Genomic DNA, 20,522 nt, shown 5'->3' on the forward strand with positions numbered 1-20,522 from the left:
GGGGGTATTGGGTACCAGGAATTGGATTTTAGTTTCCCAATAACAAAAGCAGTAATTTAGGCTAGGACGGTAGGTAAATTAGGCTAAGACGTTAAGTCAAGGTAAGAAAAAAAAAACATTCAGAACACTTCCCCATCGTCCTCATCTTGGGGTGCACAAATCCTGGGCCTTCCCTTGAGAATCCCTGATTCAACCATAAGGACGTCTTTGACATGTAGTGGGCCTGAAATAAGTGTATGACAATGCGTGTTTTTTTTGTGTTTTGATGAAACAGCTAAGAGTAAGTAAGTAAGTAAGTATGGAAAACTTAACAGTCTTTGGTTTTAAGTTACAATTTTCTGGGAGTATGCCTTTTTCGGTTGTGTCGATAAAACGGAATCGTAAGTGAAAATCGACTAAGGAAGTACTCGCCAATTCCCGAGAATATTCCGAGAACATACCCGCTAATTTCCGACAAGACAGGGAAGTTGCGCCATTCTGATGGGTTATCTTACATTGATGTCGCTCTATCTTTTAACGGAAATAGTCTGCACATCAGTAATAATTCTTCACGTGTTGATAAATTATAACATATGCCTTTTTTGTCGTTCCCCTTGTTGGGTTGTGACTTGTTTTTAGCGGTCACGACGGGCGTTACACCACAGGCTTCCCACACCCGTGTCAGTGAAGGATTTCTTGAGACATACAAATTCTTTAAAGTCAACATCTATGAGTTATATCTTCATTCTCTATTTTATAAGATAAACTTAATTGGGATGTAAATGTATCCGTCTGTGGTGGTTTCTCTTCCTAAGAAGCGCAATTTTACGAGTTTAGAGCGATATTAGTTTGTATCTTATTTTGTGTCGATACCAAGTATGTTAATAGACAAGGCTGGAAACTTAATTCTGACTATACCTCAGCTTCAGCGAAGTTTTCTGCCAGATTTCAAGTAGTACGAAGACACTTGCACCGGCACGATAGGAGAGGGATGGAGATATTCCCGAATTTATTTTTAAGCAATCTCCTAAAAAAAACTGCGAGCATCAATTTAAGCTTTCCAACGATGATCGGGACATAGCAGCTGAACAAATACCATCCACGGAATAAATTTGCAAGACAGCGTAGCACCAAACCACCCTAGAGACCTCTTTGGTCCTCTCCATCCCTCTTGGTACACTAAAATAGTTCCTTTGTAGGATAAAAGAATTAGGCAGAGGATGACATTCCAGACGGTACAACTTGAACTGTTATAAACAACTGCTGATAAATTGAAGGAAGTCCTGTTTATGTAAGCAAACTTTATCTCGCCACGCCTCCAAACGGGTTTATCTACTTCCCTCTACTTAGGATCAGTATTTTCGTACGCGATTTCTACGCATGCGCAAAGATTTAGCTATCCCCTATAAAATACGAACACTTTCTTTAGCAAACTAACCAGCATAAAGCACGCGGTGAGAAATAACGCAGATACAACATGGTAACTACAAGCTACGTGTCGGCTATATTATCGATGGTTCTTTTTTCAGAAACTGTTTGGGGTGCGCCCCTAAGCGCAAGAACGCAACATGAAAAACAGGCAAAACATAGTGTAAGACAAGAAATACCGGTTTCTATCGAGGACTCATCATTTATAACGAACAATGCGATTAGATCGATGCTTTCGAAGTGGGTGAGATCACGGCTAGAGAGCAGGCTACATAAAGAGAAGGCACACCCAAGTATTGAACGTAACAACGTAGATATACAAGCTCAAGAAACAGCTAAAGTAAGAAAAGCGCTTCATAGTAAGCATACGGCGGTAGCAACTAGTTTGGGAGAGCCAGAGAGGAAGGTGAACTCAACAATAACAACGGTGGTTCTACGAAAGGAAAGGGCGGCACAACCTCAACTCACAAGATTTGGTTAAGTCAAAAGAGCAAGGACATTTAGGCGCGAGCACCTTTTTCCATATTTGGTGCCCATGCCACTGAGCATCAGCCAATTCCACAGTTATGAAATCCTATTTATAATAGTGTGGCATCAAAAATACAAGTAGAGTGAGGTTTTTTAGAATAACGCAAGACAAACTGTTAAGAAAAAGGCCAGGAGATTGTGATATTGGTGTAAATAGACAGTTTTTGAAGACTTGTATAAAAATAGTCTCAGTTAGACGAATAACATAATTGTTGAAATAACACCCGACTCGTTGTTTTGTTAAACGAAGGCAAAAACGTTTCAGAAAATGATAAAGACACATTCATATTTTTCTACTTTATTGTTTATGGAAAGATAATCGTGATGTAGATGTAAATAATAAGATATCAAAAATTGTATAAATATATATATATTTCTCATTGATACAATAATAATAATAATAAAAACTCTAGTTATCTCATGCTTTGTTGACATAAAAGACCTGTATCATTTAACCAGACTCGTACCCATTCGCTAAAAGTTCAAAGTTCCAAGAGGCGCAATGAATTATAGGGATAAAAAAATGCTGGAAATCCTAAGATATTTTCTCCCAGAATGCATTGCATACATGCAAACAAAATGTTCAACACCCCAGAACCCCTTGCGCGCCGACCTCGTAAATCCCTCTCTGCTTTTCCTTTCCATTTTAGCGACTCACCTTACCCATTACTTCCCACAACTCTTTGTGAAGCGCGCGTTAAACCGAGGTCAGGCGTCACAACCGACAGCAAAGTTTGTGTTTAACCTCGGTTTCACGGGGGGGGGGGGGGGGGGTGCGCGAAACCTGCACTACAAACACATTTCTTGAATGTTTTAATTGTAATTTGTATCACTATAAATGTCGCTAATGATCTCATAAAAGAGATAAGGTTAATGAACATTAATTGACTGATTATTCCGCAGTTCAACTTTCAGTTATACTGAAACTTGGAATTGTACGAACAAAATGCATTGATCCTTTCAATGACAAATAGTTATCTGGTTTAGATCATTGCGCGATAAAAGGGCAGTCTTTATTGGTTTCTATGGTGATTCGCTCCTTTCAATCATTTACATGTGCTTGGTGCTATTGCAGCATTCTAAGGTTCAGCAAGGATAATCCAAGGATGATTCTCAGGATAATCCAAAGATGATTCTCAGGATAATCCAAAGATGATTCTCAGGATAATCCAAAGATGATTCTCAGGATAATCCAAAGATGATTCTCAGGATAATCCAAAGATGATTCTCAGGATAATCCAAAGATGATTCTCAGGATCTTCCAAGAGATAATTAATAGGATCTTCTATAGGATAATTCTCAGGATCTTTCAAGGGATAATTCTTAGGATCTTCAAAGGGATAATTCTCAGGATCTTTCAAGGGATAATTTTTAGGATCTTCAAAGGTATTATTCTTAGGGTCTTCAAAGGGATTATTTTCAGCATCTTCAAAGGAATAATTCTCAGGATCTTCTATAAAATATTTTTTAGGATCTTTTAGAGATAATTCTTTGGATGCTTCATAAGATAATTCAGAGGATCCTCCAAGGGGCAAATCTCACTGTAGGATCTTCTATAAAATAATTCTCAGGATCTTCCAAGATATAATTCTCAAGATCCTCCAAGGAATCATTTAAGGATCTTACAAGGGATCATCTTGGTGTGACAGACACTAACACATTTGTGACATTCTGTGAATTACTCTGCCTCAAAGAATACTGAATTCCCCCAAAGATAACAAACTCTGCCCGTCCTACAACCACAGAATGCAATGACGTTGCTAATGGAGCTTTGTAATTATCCCCAGGTTGCATCCAGGAGCAGAAATATTGAGTTAACAACTTACTGCAGTCCAATATATATGTCTGGACATGAGCGACCAGGTTGTCATGGTTACTACTATCCTGTGATTGTTGCCGTGGTATGCTGAATGCCACAACTTTGTCCTGGACAAGGACAGCAGGATGGCACCAAAGCTGGGGTGCTTCCCATTTCTGGTTTCGAACTTCAATTTCCTGCCATCTCCATTGGATAAGGTCAAGTAGCCAGACATCACTGAAAAGCTGGATACAAGAATTACAGCTAACATGATACTGATGAAGAGAATTACAGCTAACATGATGCTGATGAAGAGAGGAAAAGCTCATATGATGTTGCTGAAAAGTGTTACAGCTAACATGATGTTGATGAATATAGATAATTTGATGCTGATAAAGAGAGTTACATTGAATATGATGCTGATGAATATAATTTATATGATACTGATAGAGTTACAGTTAATGATAATGATGAAAAGAGTTAGTGCTAATATGATGTTGATTAATAATTAGTTCATTTACTAATGGTAGTAGTACTATACTTTAAAGTGAGCGCTGAACACTTACCATATTTGGTCCTCCACACCCTCCAATGATAAGAATTGTCTTGTCATTGACTGCAACCTTGCAAAAATAAATATTTCATAATTAAAGGTGTAAGATAGGATAACACAAATTGTCTAATTCTATACTGGGATATTAGGACATGATGGAAAAACCTGAAAAAATGCAATTCTAGACAGCGAAAGAAGCAGGGGTGTGGGCAGGGGGATGGCCAATTGGGCCAGGGCCCCCCCTTTTAGCAGCCAAAAATACAGTAAATGCATGAGACATAATCTAAAATACAGAAGAAAATGCCTTGAAAGGGCCTTTTGGGCCCCCTCCTTTTAAAAATCCTGGCTATGCCACTGGAAAGAAGACAATCTTTTACAATGATCCAAAAAACATATAATGTGAGACCAAATGTACATACCAAGATTTTGGCTTTTAGATATTTTATTCCTTGATCATGCTTGTGCTGTAGGGGCTCAGGGACAAAAAGCTCAAATTTCAATGACACTTTACAAAAAGTCGCATCAATTTAAAAAAAAAGTCACATTTGATATTTTTTTAGTACTTAGAGAAATTTTCCACCTTATTAGATGTGAAATGAGCTTATTTGAAGCGTCATTTCATTTTTTTCTGTCTATTGTATATTAGAGGACTCAAAGCAGACAACCCAATCAGTACTTTTTTCGGAGCGCTCACCATCATCTTGCCTCGAGACAGAAGGTTGCCTACTACTTATTGTATTTATACATTTGTCTATGCATGTGCTGACCAGACCTGTTATTCAGATATACTGCCAGAGTTGTAAATAAACCAACTATTGACATTTGTGTGTTCTGAAGCCTAACCTGTGAGTGGCCGAATCTCCCAGAAGGGCGCCTGCCTCTTACTAGAGGTGTACTCCACTGCATGTCATTCAAATCAAGCACCCAGACATCATTAAACCTGTGCCAATAACAATAACAAGGATTTACAGAAAGGGAGGAGAATAGGGGAGGAATGTGACCTACACGACCCACCACTAGATCCGCCCAGGACTGTATTTTGCATAGTAATGGTGACAATCCTAATGATTCTAATTAAGCTAACCTTGACTGTCTCTGAGCTCCACCAAAAACAATCATTCGATCCTCAACAATACACGCAGCATGTCCCGCCCTCTCACAAGGTTGTATTGTCCCCGTGGCAACACCCTTGCTGCACGGTGAGCTCCAAGTTAATGTTGTAGTATCAAGTATATGGACATCATTATGGAACCTTGCATTAGACACGCACCCAGTCCTGCTCGGCTGGCACCAGCCGCCAAACACTATAACGCGTTTCTTATGGGCAACCATTGTCGCACATTCCTTAGGAGGTGGGGGCGAGCCGGAGATTCTAAGTCTTGTCCATTTGTGATCTTTTAAATCCAACTCAAAGACGTCATTAAAGGCTGTATTCGAAGGTGAACATCCCCCAAAAATATACATTGAATTCCTCGACACACAACACCCGTGCGAGAACCTCGGGGAAGGCGCAAATCGAGATGTGTTCGGAACAACCTTAAAGTTCAATTTTCCATTTGCAACGCATTCGTAAAACCTTCGCAGCCTCTGTTGTATTATCCGAGAAACTAAGCGATTCCATACTCTACAAACGAGCCGTGCTTGCTCTAGGTCCCCATACGAAGAGAGAAACATCAGGATTTTCTCGATAAGTTCCGCAGGAAGTCGACTTATCACGCTTGACCATGCACCATCCTCAAAACTTGTTGAGGGTTCCGCCATTTTGAATTTTGACTTTTCACAGGCAACCCAATTATCAATATCCAACAAAAGAATACAATATACCGACTTCCTTTTCTATCAGTAACAAAAAAAAAAAAAACGTGTACACATGTTGATTTCATTTAATTTGTGTATTTCTTTTTCGTTGTTATTGCTGAGAAATAGCTAACTATTTTCTTTGTTTAAGATTGCTTATTTGCGTTAGCTGACGGTAGCCCTGTGGTAAGCGATAAAGCCTTCGATTTTGATGACAGACTGAAACCAACATGGATGAAGAAGAAGAATCAACACCGTTACATATTCAGCGAGATCGCAGATCTCCCTGGACTGGATGGCTGATATACGCTACAGCAGTAGCCGTATTAGGGTCTTCATTTCAATTCGGTTATAATTCTGCATGCATAAATTCGCCAGTTGAGGTAAGGGAATCAAGACCTGTCGCTTCTTGTTTGTGTTTTGTAGTGTTCACATTTGGTAAAACTCGTTGATTTATATTTTTGTCCATTTGCTTATTTGGATGTTGTTGCTGTATTGTTGTAAGAGTTTTAAGTATTTATGGTATCCATAGTACTTTTTGGTTGTTTGTTTAGATGACTTATTACTGCTTTATTTAAAAAAGGGCAAAACGTCGAGTGCCATTTTGTTAAATGACAATTTCATCATTCTAAGGTTTCATGTAACGCTAATGTATTTAAAAGTGTTTAGGTTTATTATTAAATTTGTTTAGAAAAGAAACTGTCTAAAAGGCTTCAAGCAGAAGTTGTATCATGTACTTTTTTTATTGTAGTTTATTGTATTCCAAGTGATTAAATCAAACCTCGCTAAAAACCCGATGAATAGAGGTAAAATCCCACGTGAATTTCATGGGGTTTCCGCCCCCATTAGGCGCACTTAGAGGACAATACACCTATTATACAGGAAAAGTGAAAGAAACTGTATAAATCATTTATAAGAGTATTTATCGGTAAGAGATACTAATATCCCAATATTTAAATATATTCATACAATTATAGGGTATTGTTGAGTGACTAATTTCACTATTGACAAATTATGAATAGTGTTGCATTTCAATTTTTTGTAGGGTACCTAAAATAATAAATTAATAAGAGCATGTTAAAAAATAGGCTTTCATTCTCTCCCCTCCCTCAGTTGTCACACTTCTATGTAAAAAGAAAAAAAATATTTAGACAATAACTTGGGAAACTTACCATAGCAATGATATATCCTTCAACCATGACATACCCCTGACATGCTCAGCTCCTAACCAGGCCTCCCCCTGGCTATACCTTGACATGCCCCCCCCACCTCCTAACCATACCTCTGACATGCCCCTCCCCACCTCCTAAACATACCTCTGACATGCCGCTCCCCACCTAACCATACCTCTGACATGCCCCTCCCCACCTCCTAACCATACCTCTGACATGCCCCTCCCCACCTCCTAACCATACCTCTGACATGCCCCCCCACCTCCTAACCATACCTCTGACATGCCCCTCCACCTCCTAACCATACCTCTGACATGCCCCTCCCCACCTCCTAAACATACCTCTGACATGCCGCTCCCCACCTCCTAACCATACCTCTGACATGCCCCTCCCCACCTCCTAACCATACCTCTGACATGCCCCTCCCCACCTCCTAACCATACCTCTGACATGCCCCCCCACCTCCTAACCATACCTCTGACATGCCCCCCCACCTCCTAACCATACCTCTGACATGCCCCCCCACCTCCTAACCATACCTCTGACACGCCCCCCACCTCCTAACCATACCTCTGACATGCCCCCCCCCACCTCCTAACCATACCTCTGACATGCCCCCCACCTCCTCCTAACCTTACCGCTGACATGCCCCTCCCCCCCACCTCCTAACCATACTTCTGAAATGCCCCTCCACACTCTTGGCCATACCTCTGACATGCCCCTTCACACCCTTGGCCATACTGCCGACATGCCCCTCCACACCCTTGGCCATACTGCTGACATGGTTTTTGCATCTTCAGGACATCAAAAAATATTTCAAGACACAACACAAACCACTGGCCACGTATGACTGGTCAATCATTGTTGGGATATTTCCATTTGGAGGAATGCTTGGTGCCCTGGTTGGTCCAACGTTGTCAAATATAATAGGAAGGTACAAATATAATTCTTTGTTATATTTATTTGTTTAGTTTTCCACTAATTGATTTAAGGTAAAGAAAATGTTTTTAATTTTTTTTTCTAAATGCCATTCTAGGAAGAGATGTCTACTGTACAATAACTTCATTGCAGCTATAGGCTCGATATCCATGATTGTCTCTTACTATGTTGTATCATCACCTCTTCTGATTATTGGACGAATATTCATTGGTATAAATGCAGGTAAAAGCTTTCAGTAATGTCTGCATGTTAAGCTGTTGTTTAGTGTTGTAACAGCCATGTGCACAAAGTTGGTGACCATTTGCGTAACACCTCAGAAGCGTTGCGTTTTGGCATTGTGTTTCATCTGCATTGCGTTTTAGCGTTGCATTTTAGTGTTGCCTTTCACTGCTGCGTTTTAGCATTTCCTTTCACTGTTGCCTTTTACCATTGCATTTTAGTGTTGCATTTTGACATGGCCTTTTGGCGAAGCTAGGCATCACAATACATAACATATTTGCATTGTATTGTGAACCCGATTGGCCAGCTTCTCTTGCCCCGTTTCATCAGAGAGGGATTTGCCGACAAGAGAAACAGAATTAATAAAAGGCTATTACAGGGGCCATCATATAATAAAAGTCGATGCACTGTTGCCTTCGTAAAAACGCAACGGTGTAAGGTAATTTAATTGCAACAATGAAAGGCAAAGCTAAAATGCAATCAATGGTGAATAGCAACGCTAAAAATGCAACACTGCGGAAATGCAACACTTTAAGGCAACGATGCAAAATACTCGAGGCGTAAACAGTGCAAGAAAATTGAAAAAGTGGTCTGACCTTGAATTTGTATCTATTGCGAAAGAATAGAAGGAGCCGTAAAACATTTTATCTTTATAAAAGTAAGTAATATTTAATGGTACGAAAGCAGCTGATTTCAAGTTATAATGCACCAATATTTTAGCAATTTAAATTTTTGTCTTCTCTATCGGAAATACAAATTGGAAAATGGTCTGACCTCAGATATTGCTTGTTTTTTAACTATGTTTATATGCATTAATTTATCAGGTTTAAACACAGCTGTTGTACCTATCTACCTGTCAGAAATCTCACCAATTCAACTCAGAGGGAGTCTTGGAACTCTGAATCAGTTTGGAATTTGTTTTGGAATTCTCCTTGGGTATATCTTTGGCTTGAAAGAGGTACATAACATTTTGTTTATTATACTAGATTATAGTGTACAACTTCCCCCCTTTTTTAACTTGTGAATGCTTGCAAAGAGTTACAAGTTATTGGAGGGACTGCTGTGTCACTTGATCGTCGGATCGATCGTCTGTAAACTTTTAGTGGTCTTTTCTTAGACCTTTAGGTCAATCCTTAGATCATATATATACTTCTGGTGTTTAACTTCTGGTTAAAGCCTAGTACTATAAAAGGGCTATGTCATCAATTTGTGACTGTACGTTCATTCTTTACTACGGCCGTAAAGTACATATAAACTAGTTTCTTCAGAAAAAGCTTCCATGAGTGTTGATCGTGCGCATGCACCTTCGTCACTGACGTCAATTGGTCTTCTACGGTTCAGTCCAATTCAAGCTGTTAGTTTGCAAACAAAACAAGTAAAATGCTAGCAAAGCTTTTGATTCACTTTGTTTAGTACTTGCCAAATCACATCTCTGGGTTTTCGTGTTGTTTGTTTACTTCTGCTCAAAGATCGATGAACCGAAACTGCGACTTTTAAGTCCAAGAAACATGAGGGAAAAGCCTCTGTTTGCAGGGTAATGAAAAAAGCCTCTTCTGTTAGAAGGACAGCAAAAGAGGAAAGATTTCCACAAATTAATTTTTCACAATTCTTCCCAATCAGCTAAACTAAATATCAAACAAAAATCGTACAAAAACATGGCCCTCGCTTATTTGTCGAATAACGATTTTGCGCCTTTCTAGAATGTTAACATGCATAAAACACATTGTATGACAGTAGCGTGATCAATTATTGCAGGCATTTTATTTGGGTTCAATTCCCACTGATAGCACAAAATTTTTATTATAATAATGACAACAACAACAGCAACAATAACAACAGCAACAATAATAATAATAATAATAATAATTATACTGTTCTTGGTGTTTCATGACATCAAAAAAAAGGTATAAAGGACATTTCTATGTACTCTCAGCATCTTGGATGTGTTCATGCTTTGTTCAGTATCCTGTATATCTTTCATGCACACAAGAAAATAAATAAAAAAAATTCATTTGTAATCATGAGTTGGCTCACAGAGCCTTTGATCAAAATATTGAAAGTTCTCTCCTCTGCAGATCTATAGATTTCTGTTTTTTCTCTATTGTACCAGATATTAGATGGAAAATTGCAATTCTATTTGATCTTACTTATTTTATAGGTCCTTGGGTCTGGCTCTAAATGGCCATGGCTGATTGGTTTCTCTATTGTTCCTGCAATAATTCAAATGATGACACTTCCATTTTGCCCCCGAAGTCCTCGCTACCTCCTGCTCAAACGCAATAAAGAGGCAGATGCAGTGCATGGTAAATTATGTAACTACAGTGAACTTCTAATTAATCTGATTAATAGCTGCACCTCCAGGCTGCTACTGTATATGGCATACTTCCCCTGTCCTCAGTATTTAATCCTTAATTGTTCATGATCTATACAAAATCTTCAAGGTTTTGGATACACCAAAAACAGGGAAAAGGGTGTTTTTAGCCCTCTCCCTTCTCGTTTTCTTCCATACAGTATGTACAGTATGTATTCTTTGTTTATAGGAAAAAGAAAAGAAAGCTCTACCCGGTTCATTGGGCTGTAGATACCCCACAATACCTTTTGATGTACTGACTGACAGAGGAGACCAAATTGTTATTACCCTTTTATCTGTTATAGCTATTTTCTAGCTGTGGTATGGCCTTATGCCCACAATTTGATTTTGAAAGTTTGTATTTTATGCTTGTTTTTTAGCACTTCAGATTTTACGAGGAACGAATGATGTTAGTGAAGATATTGCTGAAATGAGGGTGGGTGTTCGAGGGAAAGTGTTTTGAACCCCTCACCATTCAATTCATCCCCCCTCTCTCTCTCTCATCTGCCTGTTTCTATCCAATAGTATCTTTCCACTTTTTATTTATTCTAAGGTAAAGAGGATGGAAGTCTACTTTACCCACCCCCTGTTATTTTAAAAAGTAGAAAATATTTTGCCTAGTTTTCTTTAGAGTTGAAATTTGCCAATTAGAACATCATTGAAGACAGCTCAGCCATGGATTGACAGGAATTATAATGGTCTAGCTCCCATTACAGTGCAGTGGTTTATACAAACAAACTAGTCATCCTACCTAGTCATCCCCTCTGGGTTTTTTTAATTAAGCCAAACCTCCCAAGCAATGCCTTACACCAACTTTTTATATGCCAAAAACATAAAAAGAAAATTGATATAGGTTTCAATTGAAAGTAACTCTGCATATGTTTAGCCTTTTTAACACTTCTCCTATATCCCCTCATTTATTACTAGATCGAGCAGGAGCAGTCATTAAGGGAACCCCACGTCAGTGTAACCTCACTGTTTCGACTCAAGCACCTACGCATGCCACTGTTGATTGGCGTGGTCATGCAGATGTCACAGCAGCTCAGTGGAATCAACTCTGTAAGTTAAATACTATGGCTCTGGCTTCGAATAAACTTTTATTTACAACAGCAAAAACATATGTTATGTGGTACTCTTGGCCTAAATCTATTAGAATCACTGTGAAATCCAATCCATTTTATTTCATTTCATTACAGAGAGGAATTTAAGGGTTACACTCCCCTGTGAGAGAAGAGAAATGAAATGCTAAAAAAGGGTCAACTCTTTCCTTTCTCATGTTTTCCCTTTCAATCTGCCCCAGAGGCTCCATGGTCGAGAATCCAGCACTTTTTAGAGGCCTAAATAGTCTACTATTTTAAACTGCAAAACAAAACTTTTATTTATGCTGTCTTGCATAACCAAACTGCAGGTTTGTAGATTATACAGTAATTTTGTCAATTCTAGAAATTCTTAAGAAGACAAAATATATGATTGAAATTTCTTTTCTTTTTAGTGAAAGAAAAGTATGAGTCACAATTACTTGCTAGATGTCCTTTGAATTATTATTTTTTAATTGTAGGTGATTTATTATTCCACTACTATATTAGACGAGGCGCACATCCCTGGCAGTCGATACGCCACGCTTGGAGTAGGAATTATCAGCCTGATAATGACAGGAGTGGTGGTGAGCACTGTCTTGGTCTTTCTTTCACATTTTTTTTTTAGAAAATTTTTAATCCATTCACAACCATTTTCTTTCATGAGTGGCGGTAAGACTTGAAAAGCCTAGGGTCGGGAAAATGTCAAGTGGCACCTAATTGCCTTCGGATTGACCAGGCTGATTGTCCGCCAGAACATTTACGTTAACATGATGATGAAAATCGCCTGACAAATCACGGGTAGATAACATTCTTTTTTTCATCATTCACGATCCACTTTAAAGTGAATAAAGCATTTATAAAATGTAAGGGGCTGTTAGGGGGGGGGGGGTCCCTGTACGTTTCACGAGTTTTAAAAATCGGAAATCACGTTTCACGATAAACTGACGACAAGAATCAATCTTTAAAAGAGCATAGATCACGATTCACGATTTTTTAAGAGATCACGGTTCACGCTGATCAAATATCGCCGTTCACGAATCAAGGCGAAGGTAGCAATCACGGATCATGGTCTTAAATTTGCCCTCTTCACGATTCACGATAAACAAAAAAGGCCGTTCACGGATCTCGAAAATAACCCTTACCGCCCCTTTTATGTGCTTTGTGGCTGAATGCCATTATGATATATGACCAAACTAGCTCATCCCTTACCCATATCCCTATAACATTAACTCTACGGTTGGGGTTAGGGTTAAAGTTGTCATTTGTACGTGGTTGTTTCCTAATGGTATTCATCCATGAAACATATTCAGCAGGTTTTTAACAGGAGGGGGCCCAAAAGGCATTTTCTCCTGTATTTTAGATAATGTCTCGTACATTTACTGTTGTTTTGGCTACTTTAAGGGGAGGAGGGGCGGGCCCCCTAGGCCACCCACCTGGCTACGCCCCTGATATTTCATAAAAAAAGTCACCAAGCTTGGAAGACATGTTTGTCTGGTGTTGCTGCATACTAATGAAAAGTGGATCTCATTTCTGTACTGTCTAGGTGAGGCTGGTCGAGGTTCTTGGTCGTAGGACACTCATGCTCTGGGGACTGGGCGGCATGTGTATCATGTATGGAGTCATTACCTTGGGGTTCTCTCTCAAGGTAAGATCATGTATGGAGTCATTACCTTGGGGTTCTCTCTCAAGGTAAGATCATGTATGGAGTCATTATCTTGGGGTTCTCTCTCAAGGTAAGATCATGTATGGAGTCATTACCTTGGGGTTCTCTCTCAAGGTAAGATCATGTTTGGAGTCATTACCTTGGGGTTCTCTCCCAAGGTAAGATCATGTATGGAGTCATTACCTTGGGGTTCTCTCTCAAGGTAAGATCATGTATGGAGTCATTACCTTGGGGTTCTCTCTCACGGTAAGATCATGTATGGAGTCATTACCTTGGGGTTCTCTCTCAAGGTAAGATCATGTATGGAGTCATTACCTTGGGGTTCTTTCTCAAGGTAAGATCATGTATGGAGTCATTACCTTGGGGTTCTTTCTCAAGGTAAGATCATGAATGGGGTCATTAACTTTTGGTTCTCGCTTAAGGTAAGCTAAGATACACTTGCTGCATCAAAACTACACATTGTTATTGAAGAAAAAAACAGACACCACTGATGAATTGTTTTGCATCTGGTTCAAGCTTTGGTAGTTATTTCTTATCTATTTTTCAAATTTTACATTATTTTAAATATTGTTAAAAACTTATAGTTTTTTATTGTTATTCAAATACTTGAAGAAACAAGCAACTTGCACCTGTTACAGAGAAATATAAACAACGTGCAGAGGGATGCCCCTTTTTTATTATAAAAACTTGATTTGATTTCATACATTACGATTCATTTCAAAAGATTGCCAATATTTGATAGTTGGATGAACATTTCTGATAGTGTTTGTTTGTTCTATAACTATTAGAAGTATGATGGTATGGACTATGTCGCTGTCATTGGTATGATCGTCCTCGTCATCTTCTTTCAGCTTGGACCTGGTGAGTAACGGTGGACTTTGTGTGTGTGTGGTGGGGGGGGGGGGGGGTAGAGTGTGTGGTGGGGGTGGGGGGGTAAAGTGTGTGGTGGGGGGGGGGGGAGGGTAGAGTTTCTTCTCTAATACCGGTATGATCGTCCTCGTCATCTTCTTTCAGCTTAGACCTGGTAGGTAATGGTGGACTTTGTGTGTGTGGTGGGGGGGGGGAGGGTAGAGTGTGTGGTGGGGGGGAGGGTAGAGTGTGTGGGGGGGGGGGTAGAGTGTGTGGTGGGGGGGGGGAGGGTAGAGTGTGTGGTGGGGGGGAGGGTAGAGTGTGTGGTGGGGGGGAGGGTAGAGTGTGTGGTGGGGGGGAGGGTAGAGTTTCTTCTCTAATGCCGGTATGATCGTCCTCGTCATCTTCTTTCAGCTTGGACCTGGTAAGTAATGGTGGACTTTGTGTGTGTGGTGGGGGGGGGGGGGTAGAGTGTGTGGTGGGGGGGGAGGGTAGAGTTTCTTCTCTAATGCCGGTATGATCGTCCTCGTCATCTTCTTTCAGCTTGGACCTGGTAGGTAATGGTGGACTTTGTGTGTGTGGTGGGGGGGGGGGGAGGGTAGAGTGTGTGGTGGGGGGAGGGTAGAGTTTCTTCTCTAATACCGGTATGATCGTCCTCGTCATCTTCTTTCAGCTTAGACCTGGTAGGTAATGGTGGACTTTGTGTGTGTGGTGGAGGGGGGGGAGGGTAGAGTGTGTGGTGGGGGGGAGGGTAGAGTGTGTGGTGGGGGGAGGGTAGAGTGTGTGGGGGGGGGGGTAGAGTGTGTGGTGGGGGGGAGGGTAGAGTGTGTGGTGGGGGGGAAGGGTAGAGTGTGTGGTGGGGGGGAGGGTAGAGTTTCTTCTCTAATGCCGGTATGATCGTCCTTGAATCTTCTTTCAGCTTAGACCTGGTAGGTAATGGACTTTGTGTGTGTGTGGTGGGGGGGAGGGTAGAGTGTGTGGTGGGGGGGAGGGTAGAGTGTGTGGTGGGGGGGAGGGTAGAGTTTCTTCTCTAATACCGGTATGATCATCCTGGAATCTTCTTTCAGCTTGGACCAAGTAATTAATAGGTCACTACATGCCTACTAGGTAGCGAATGATTATATCAAACAAGCACAGCATTTTGCCAGTTCCAAAGGGTGGAAATCTGTTAGGGGGAGGGGTGGAGGGGTGCGACAAATATCTTGTGAGTGGATCATTTAATCAATGAATCAATTAATGACCTTGTCCTTTATCGATCATTCAAACGACAATCTGCTGCACTTTTTAACCCTCGCTGACTGTTTCCAACAGCTAAATCTTTTTCGGACTTCCGTCATTCAAAATCCGCTCTCATTTGTCCAGCACTTAAAAGGTTTCCAAACACGCCACCTCTCCGCAAAGCTTTTTGGCTTATAGGCGCGCACACTCTTTTAAGCCCTTATGTCGTTATTTTCATGTCGTTATGTTAGTTGGGCTTATGTCAAAATGTCGAACCATTCACACTTGAACATATGAACATAAGGGTGCACGTGTCATTATGTCGTTATGTCGTTATGTCACTAGTGTGACATATTGCAGAATATTGAAACACGCAGTAGATGGCATTTTAAAGCTGCATTGTCACCACTTTAATTCCGAACAATTATGTTATGATCAGGTGTCTATTGGCGGTTTTTTGGGGGGGTGGGGCTGCTAATTTAGAGCAGATGGCCTGTTAAGCAGCGCGGATTCTAATAGATTGTTTTGTCTTTTGTCGGTTGAGGTTTCGGTCGGCCCTCCGGAAGTAAACTGGTGAAAATGCCGCTTTAAACACAAAATTTCCAGCAAATGCCTTGAGTTCTTTTCTCGTACACAGGCCCTATCCCATGGTTTATCACGGCCGAGATCTTCTCCCAGGGTCCACGCCCCGCCGCGTGTACTGTCGCCGCTGTCGTCAACTGGCTTTCTAACTTTATCATCGGGATTGGCTTCCCTTCCCTCCAGGTACCTGCTTAAAATGGGCATATCAACGTTTTCCTTTTATAGGCCATATTCTGGGACCCTTGATATCCCTAACGTGATGTTGTGAAGTACCAGTAGCCGTCAGCCTAGCCCCTGATGTTTTCACCGGGTTGCCTGTGTTCAGCCTAGCCCCTGATGTTTTCACCGGGTTTCCTGTGTTCAGCCTAGCCCCTGATGTTCTCACCGCCGTTTTCCTGTGTGCGGCAATCCTCCTTTAATGAGTATCTCACTTTCCACGCGCTGCTGGTAGCCCAGTCATTTTGAAAATTTAACTAAATGGAGACTGGAACTGGAAAAAAACACACGCAAAAAAAAAAACTTAACCTTGAAGATATTAGAATTTAACCTACCATTGATTTCCGTCTAATAGGGGTTGGGTATCCACCCCCCCCCCCCCCCCCCCTCCGAAAGCCATCAGCCCCCACCCCACCCTACACATACATTATGTTCCTAGCCCTCGGCTATTAGCTCACTAGTGTAATATGTGTGTATTTGCAGAGGGCGCTGGACCGCGTGTACATTTATTATGTTCGTAGCCCTCTGATTCTAGCTCACTAGTGTAATATGTGTGTATTTGTAGAGGGCGCTGGACCGCGTGTACATTTATTATGTTCGTAGCCCTCTGATTCTAGGTCACAAGTGTAATATGTGTGTATTTGCAGAGGGCGCTGGACCCGTACACATTTATTGTGTTCCTAGCCCTCGGCTATTAGCTCACAAGTGTAATATGTGTGTATTTGCAGAGTGCGCTGGACCCGTACACATTTATTGTGTTCCTAGCCCTCGGCTATTAGCTCACTAGTGTAATGTGTGTTTATTTGCAGAAAGCACTGGACCCGTACACATTTATTGTGTTTCTTGTTCTGGTACTCGGCTTCTGGCTCTTTACATACTTCCTTGTACCGGAAACCAAGGGGCGATCCATCGACGATATTACCCGACAATTCCGGGGGGACTCGCACATAACGCTTGACTATTCTCGCCTTTCCACGGACGACGAAGGCGATGAGAAGACAGAGGAATAGCCGCCCGCCTAGAGTTAAGTAGAGCGTAGAGAGTAGAGTTAAGTAGAGCGAATAGTAGAGCGAAAAAGAGAGAGTGGAACTTCTATATGCGGACATCTTCTTTATAATTGACATTTTCCAGTCTCGATTTAAGCTTCCTAGGTCACGCTATAGATACTCCTTTGTAAAAATATATATAAGATATCCTTTGATACTTCTATAAACTTGCTTTTTGGCCCCGGAGGTTTCCGTTATGGGAGTTCCACTGTAGACAGTTTTATCATAAATGTATGAATATAAAAAGGAGCCTCGGGATGGCGACACTCGATCTGATGTAATCTCCCGCTAAAATAATGCTATGTGAAAAAAAGTAATTTCTATTCCACGATTTCTCAATATGGCGAATTTTCGACACATCGTCATGTCGCGGTTTCTCTGATATTAGCTTTTGCAGTACGATGCTGTGTCGAGTGTGGTGGTGATACTGAATAATGGTGGTTGTGATGATGATGAAAATGAATGATGATGAATGATGATGAAGATGAGTGATGATGATGACGACGACGACGACGATGATGATGATGATGATGATGATGGCGAATGTAATGAGATAATAAGCATGGTGATGATGATGATGATGATGATGGCGAATGTAATGAGATAATAAGCATGGTGATGATGATGATGATGATGATGATGATGATAATGATGATGATGATGGCGAATGTAATGAGATAATAAGCATGGTGATGATGTCTGAGGTTCTGGTGATAATTAATAGTTGAATAATGATAATGCTTTTTTTATTTCGATAAGGAAATCCATCATATTCACTCACAAATATGCCTCTCTGTTTCTACAGAGTTCCAAGCATCAAACATTTAATCAAAAATAACAAAATTTATATAATATCAGATGTAAAAATTGCCATATATCAAAGTTAATTTCTAGCTTCGAAATAATATTTAAAGGATTCAAACGTTCTGCCATAAATACAGGGCCGTAGCAGGGGATGGGGTACTGAGGGAAATTACCAGTTGTGGCGTTACTGTGTGCCACCAATATTTTCTTAATGCTTCTGTATCAAGGCCTGCTACGGCTCACGTAGGCAAATGTTTGAGCGAGGCCAGTGCTTTTTGAATTTTGTAAGTACATAGGTGTGCTTGCTACATGGGAATGAGGCTAGTGCGAAATGAGAGCTTGCTCTCATAAGCGACCACTGGGCGCTTGAACTTGAACAATAGGTGTTGGTCTCTTACGGGCGAGTTTTTATCAAATTCCCAAAAAAGCACAGATTGTGTCTTAAAATCCATTTCTTAAACTAGTTGCGAAAAAATCTTTTCAGATATAAATGGCCATAATAAAGAGTTGAACTTAATTTAACATATAGAATGTTTATCTAAATATAATACGTTGCTTCTTTGTACAAAAGAATTATTAACCCGAGCCTTCTTTTATGTTCTAATATTTTTATGAGTTTTTAAGACTTTGTATTGTTAGTAAGAAATGTGCAAGAATGTGCGCATATTATAGTCGCCTGAGATTTTGACAAATGATTTGACTTTGACTGCATTTCCTATAATAACGAATGGCTTGTTGGTTGTTTTTGCCCAATTAAACTTTTCTCATTTAGAAAGACGAGTTACTTTAGAGTGCACAGATTCAATGTTGAGATTCTAAATGAAAACGCACTATAAAATGGGTCTATTGCTACTGCGTTTTGGATAAACTCGAACGTAAAAGCCTAATCAACAAAGTTCTAAGTATTTATTTGGACTTATAGCCATCACCAGATGGCTATATCTTCAACTAGTTTGCGACAAAAATATTATGTCATCCATAAATGGCCCTTATTATAGCTTGGATTAAAAACTAATAAAGCGCCAAACTCATACTTATCATGATATTTAATGTAAAAACGACAAGGACACAAAACGGATCTGTTCCGCAAAATAGCTGTTCCGCAGCCCGCTTTTTTGCTGGCTGGGAAGATGTTAGACCCCTCGGTTGCTGGGGAAAAAATCGTACCAAATGGTTCTGCTGGCAAATTTGTGGCGACGAACTAGTTGGGTGGGAATATTTTTGGGGGAGCTGGAGTGGTTGCTTGGGAAACAAACCGGTTATACGGGTAATTTGCCATGTGTTAAAATGCCTAACCACTGCTGGCTGGGATAAACATGACTAACCAGCACTCGCTGGAAAAAAAAAGGAATATTACCTCCTGGGAAGAAGGAACAGATAATTTTTTTCCCCAGCAACTTTTTAAATGGATATTTTAGGCATCAGAACATATTCAAATGACGAAATATGCCATTTCAATGTGTAAATGGATATTATCGGCATCAGAACATATTCAAAAAGCGAAATATGCCATATCAATGTGTAAATGGATATTTTAGGCATCAGAACATATTCAAATGACTAAATATGCCATTTCAATGTGTAAATGGATATTATCGGCATCAGAACATATTCAAATGACTAAATATGCCATTTCAATGTGTAAATGGATATTTTAGGCATCAGAACATATTCAAATGACTAAATATGCCATTTCAATGTGTAAATGGATATTTTAGGCATCAGAACATATTCAAATGACTAAATATGCCAATTCAATGTGTAAATGGATATTATCGGCATCAGAACATATTCAAAAGACGAAATATGCCATTTCAATGTGTAAATGGATATTATCGGCATCAGAACATATTCAAATGACTAAATATGCCATTTCAATGTGTAAATGGATATTATCGGCATCAGAACATATTCAAATGACTAAATATGCCATTTCAATGTGTAAATGGATATTATCGGCATCAGAACATATTCAAATGACTAAATATGCCATTTCAATGTGTAAATGGATATTTTAGGCATCAGAACATATTCAAATGACTAAATATGCCATTTCAATGTGTAAATGGATATTTTAGGCATCAGAACATATTCAAATGACTAAATATGCCAATTCAATGTGTAAATGGATATTATCGGCATCAGAACATATTCAAAAGACGAAATATGCCATTTCAATGTGTAAATGGATATTATCGGCATCAGAACATATTCAAATGACTAAATATGCCATTTCAATGTGTAAATGGATATTATCGGCATCAGAACATATTCAAATGACTAAATATGCCATTTCAATGTG

The 20,522-nt window shown here is 40.0% G+C and overlaps 2 protein-coding genes across 4 annotated transcripts; one reads left to right on the forward strand and one right to left on the reverse strand.

The window, feature by feature from the left end:
* Window positions 1–2,579: 2,579 nt before the first annotated feature.
* Window positions 2,580–6,069, reverse strand: LOC5514550 (F-box only protein 42). Of its 2 annotated transcripts, none has more exons than XM_048722328.1 (4): window positions 5,557–6,069; window positions 5,130–5,226; window positions 4,300–4,356; window positions 2,580–3,978 (listed from the first exon to the last, which is right to left on the reverse strand). In XM_048722328.1, exons 1-4 carry the CDS (start codon window positions 6,045–6,047, stop codon window positions 3,568–3,570), a joined length of 1,056 nt encoding a protein of 351 aa, XP_048578285.1. In that variant the 5' UTR covers window positions 6,048–6,069; the 3' UTR covers window positions 2,580–3,567. The 2 variants fall into 2 exon arrangements, with proteins under 2 accessions (XP_048578285.1, XP_001634686.2); XM_001634636.3 differs by having other exon boundaries at window positions 5,371–6,068.
* A 138-nt stretch (window positions 6,070–6,207) lies between these two features.
* Window positions 6,208–19,253, forward strand: LOC5514549 (solute carrier family 2, facilitated glucose transporter member 3). Of its 2 annotated transcripts, XM_048722327.1 has the most exons (13): window positions 6,208–6,466; window positions 8,056–8,189; window positions 8,292–8,416; window positions 9,238–9,371; window positions 10,572–10,716; window positions 11,144–11,199; window positions 11,691–11,822; window positions 12,322–12,426; window positions 13,386–13,448; window positions 13,581–13,619; window positions 14,294–14,366; window positions 16,210–16,337; window positions 17,180–19,253. In XM_048722327.1, the coding sequence occupies exons 1-13, from the start codon at window positions 6,314–6,316 to the stop codon at window positions 17,378–17,380; spliced, it is 1,488 nt and encodes a 495-aa protein (XP_048578284.1). In that variant the 5' UTR covers window positions 6,208–6,313; the 3' UTR covers window positions 17,381–19,253. The 2 variants fall into 2 exon arrangements, with proteins under 2 accessions (XP_048578284.1, XP_048578283.1); XM_048722326.1 differs by lacking the exon at window positions 13,581–13,619 and having other exon boundaries at window positions 6,209–6,466; window positions 13,386–13,487.
* Window positions 19,254–20,522: the final 1,269 nt, after the last annotated feature.

Source organism: Nematostella vectensis, chromosome 15, assembly GCF_932526225.1.
Source record: "Nematostella vectensis chromosome 15, jaNemVect1.1, whole genome shotgun sequence".
NCBI classification, from domain to species: Eukaryota; Metazoa; Cnidaria; class Anthozoa; order Actiniaria; family Edwardsiidae; genus Nematostella; species Nematostella vectensis.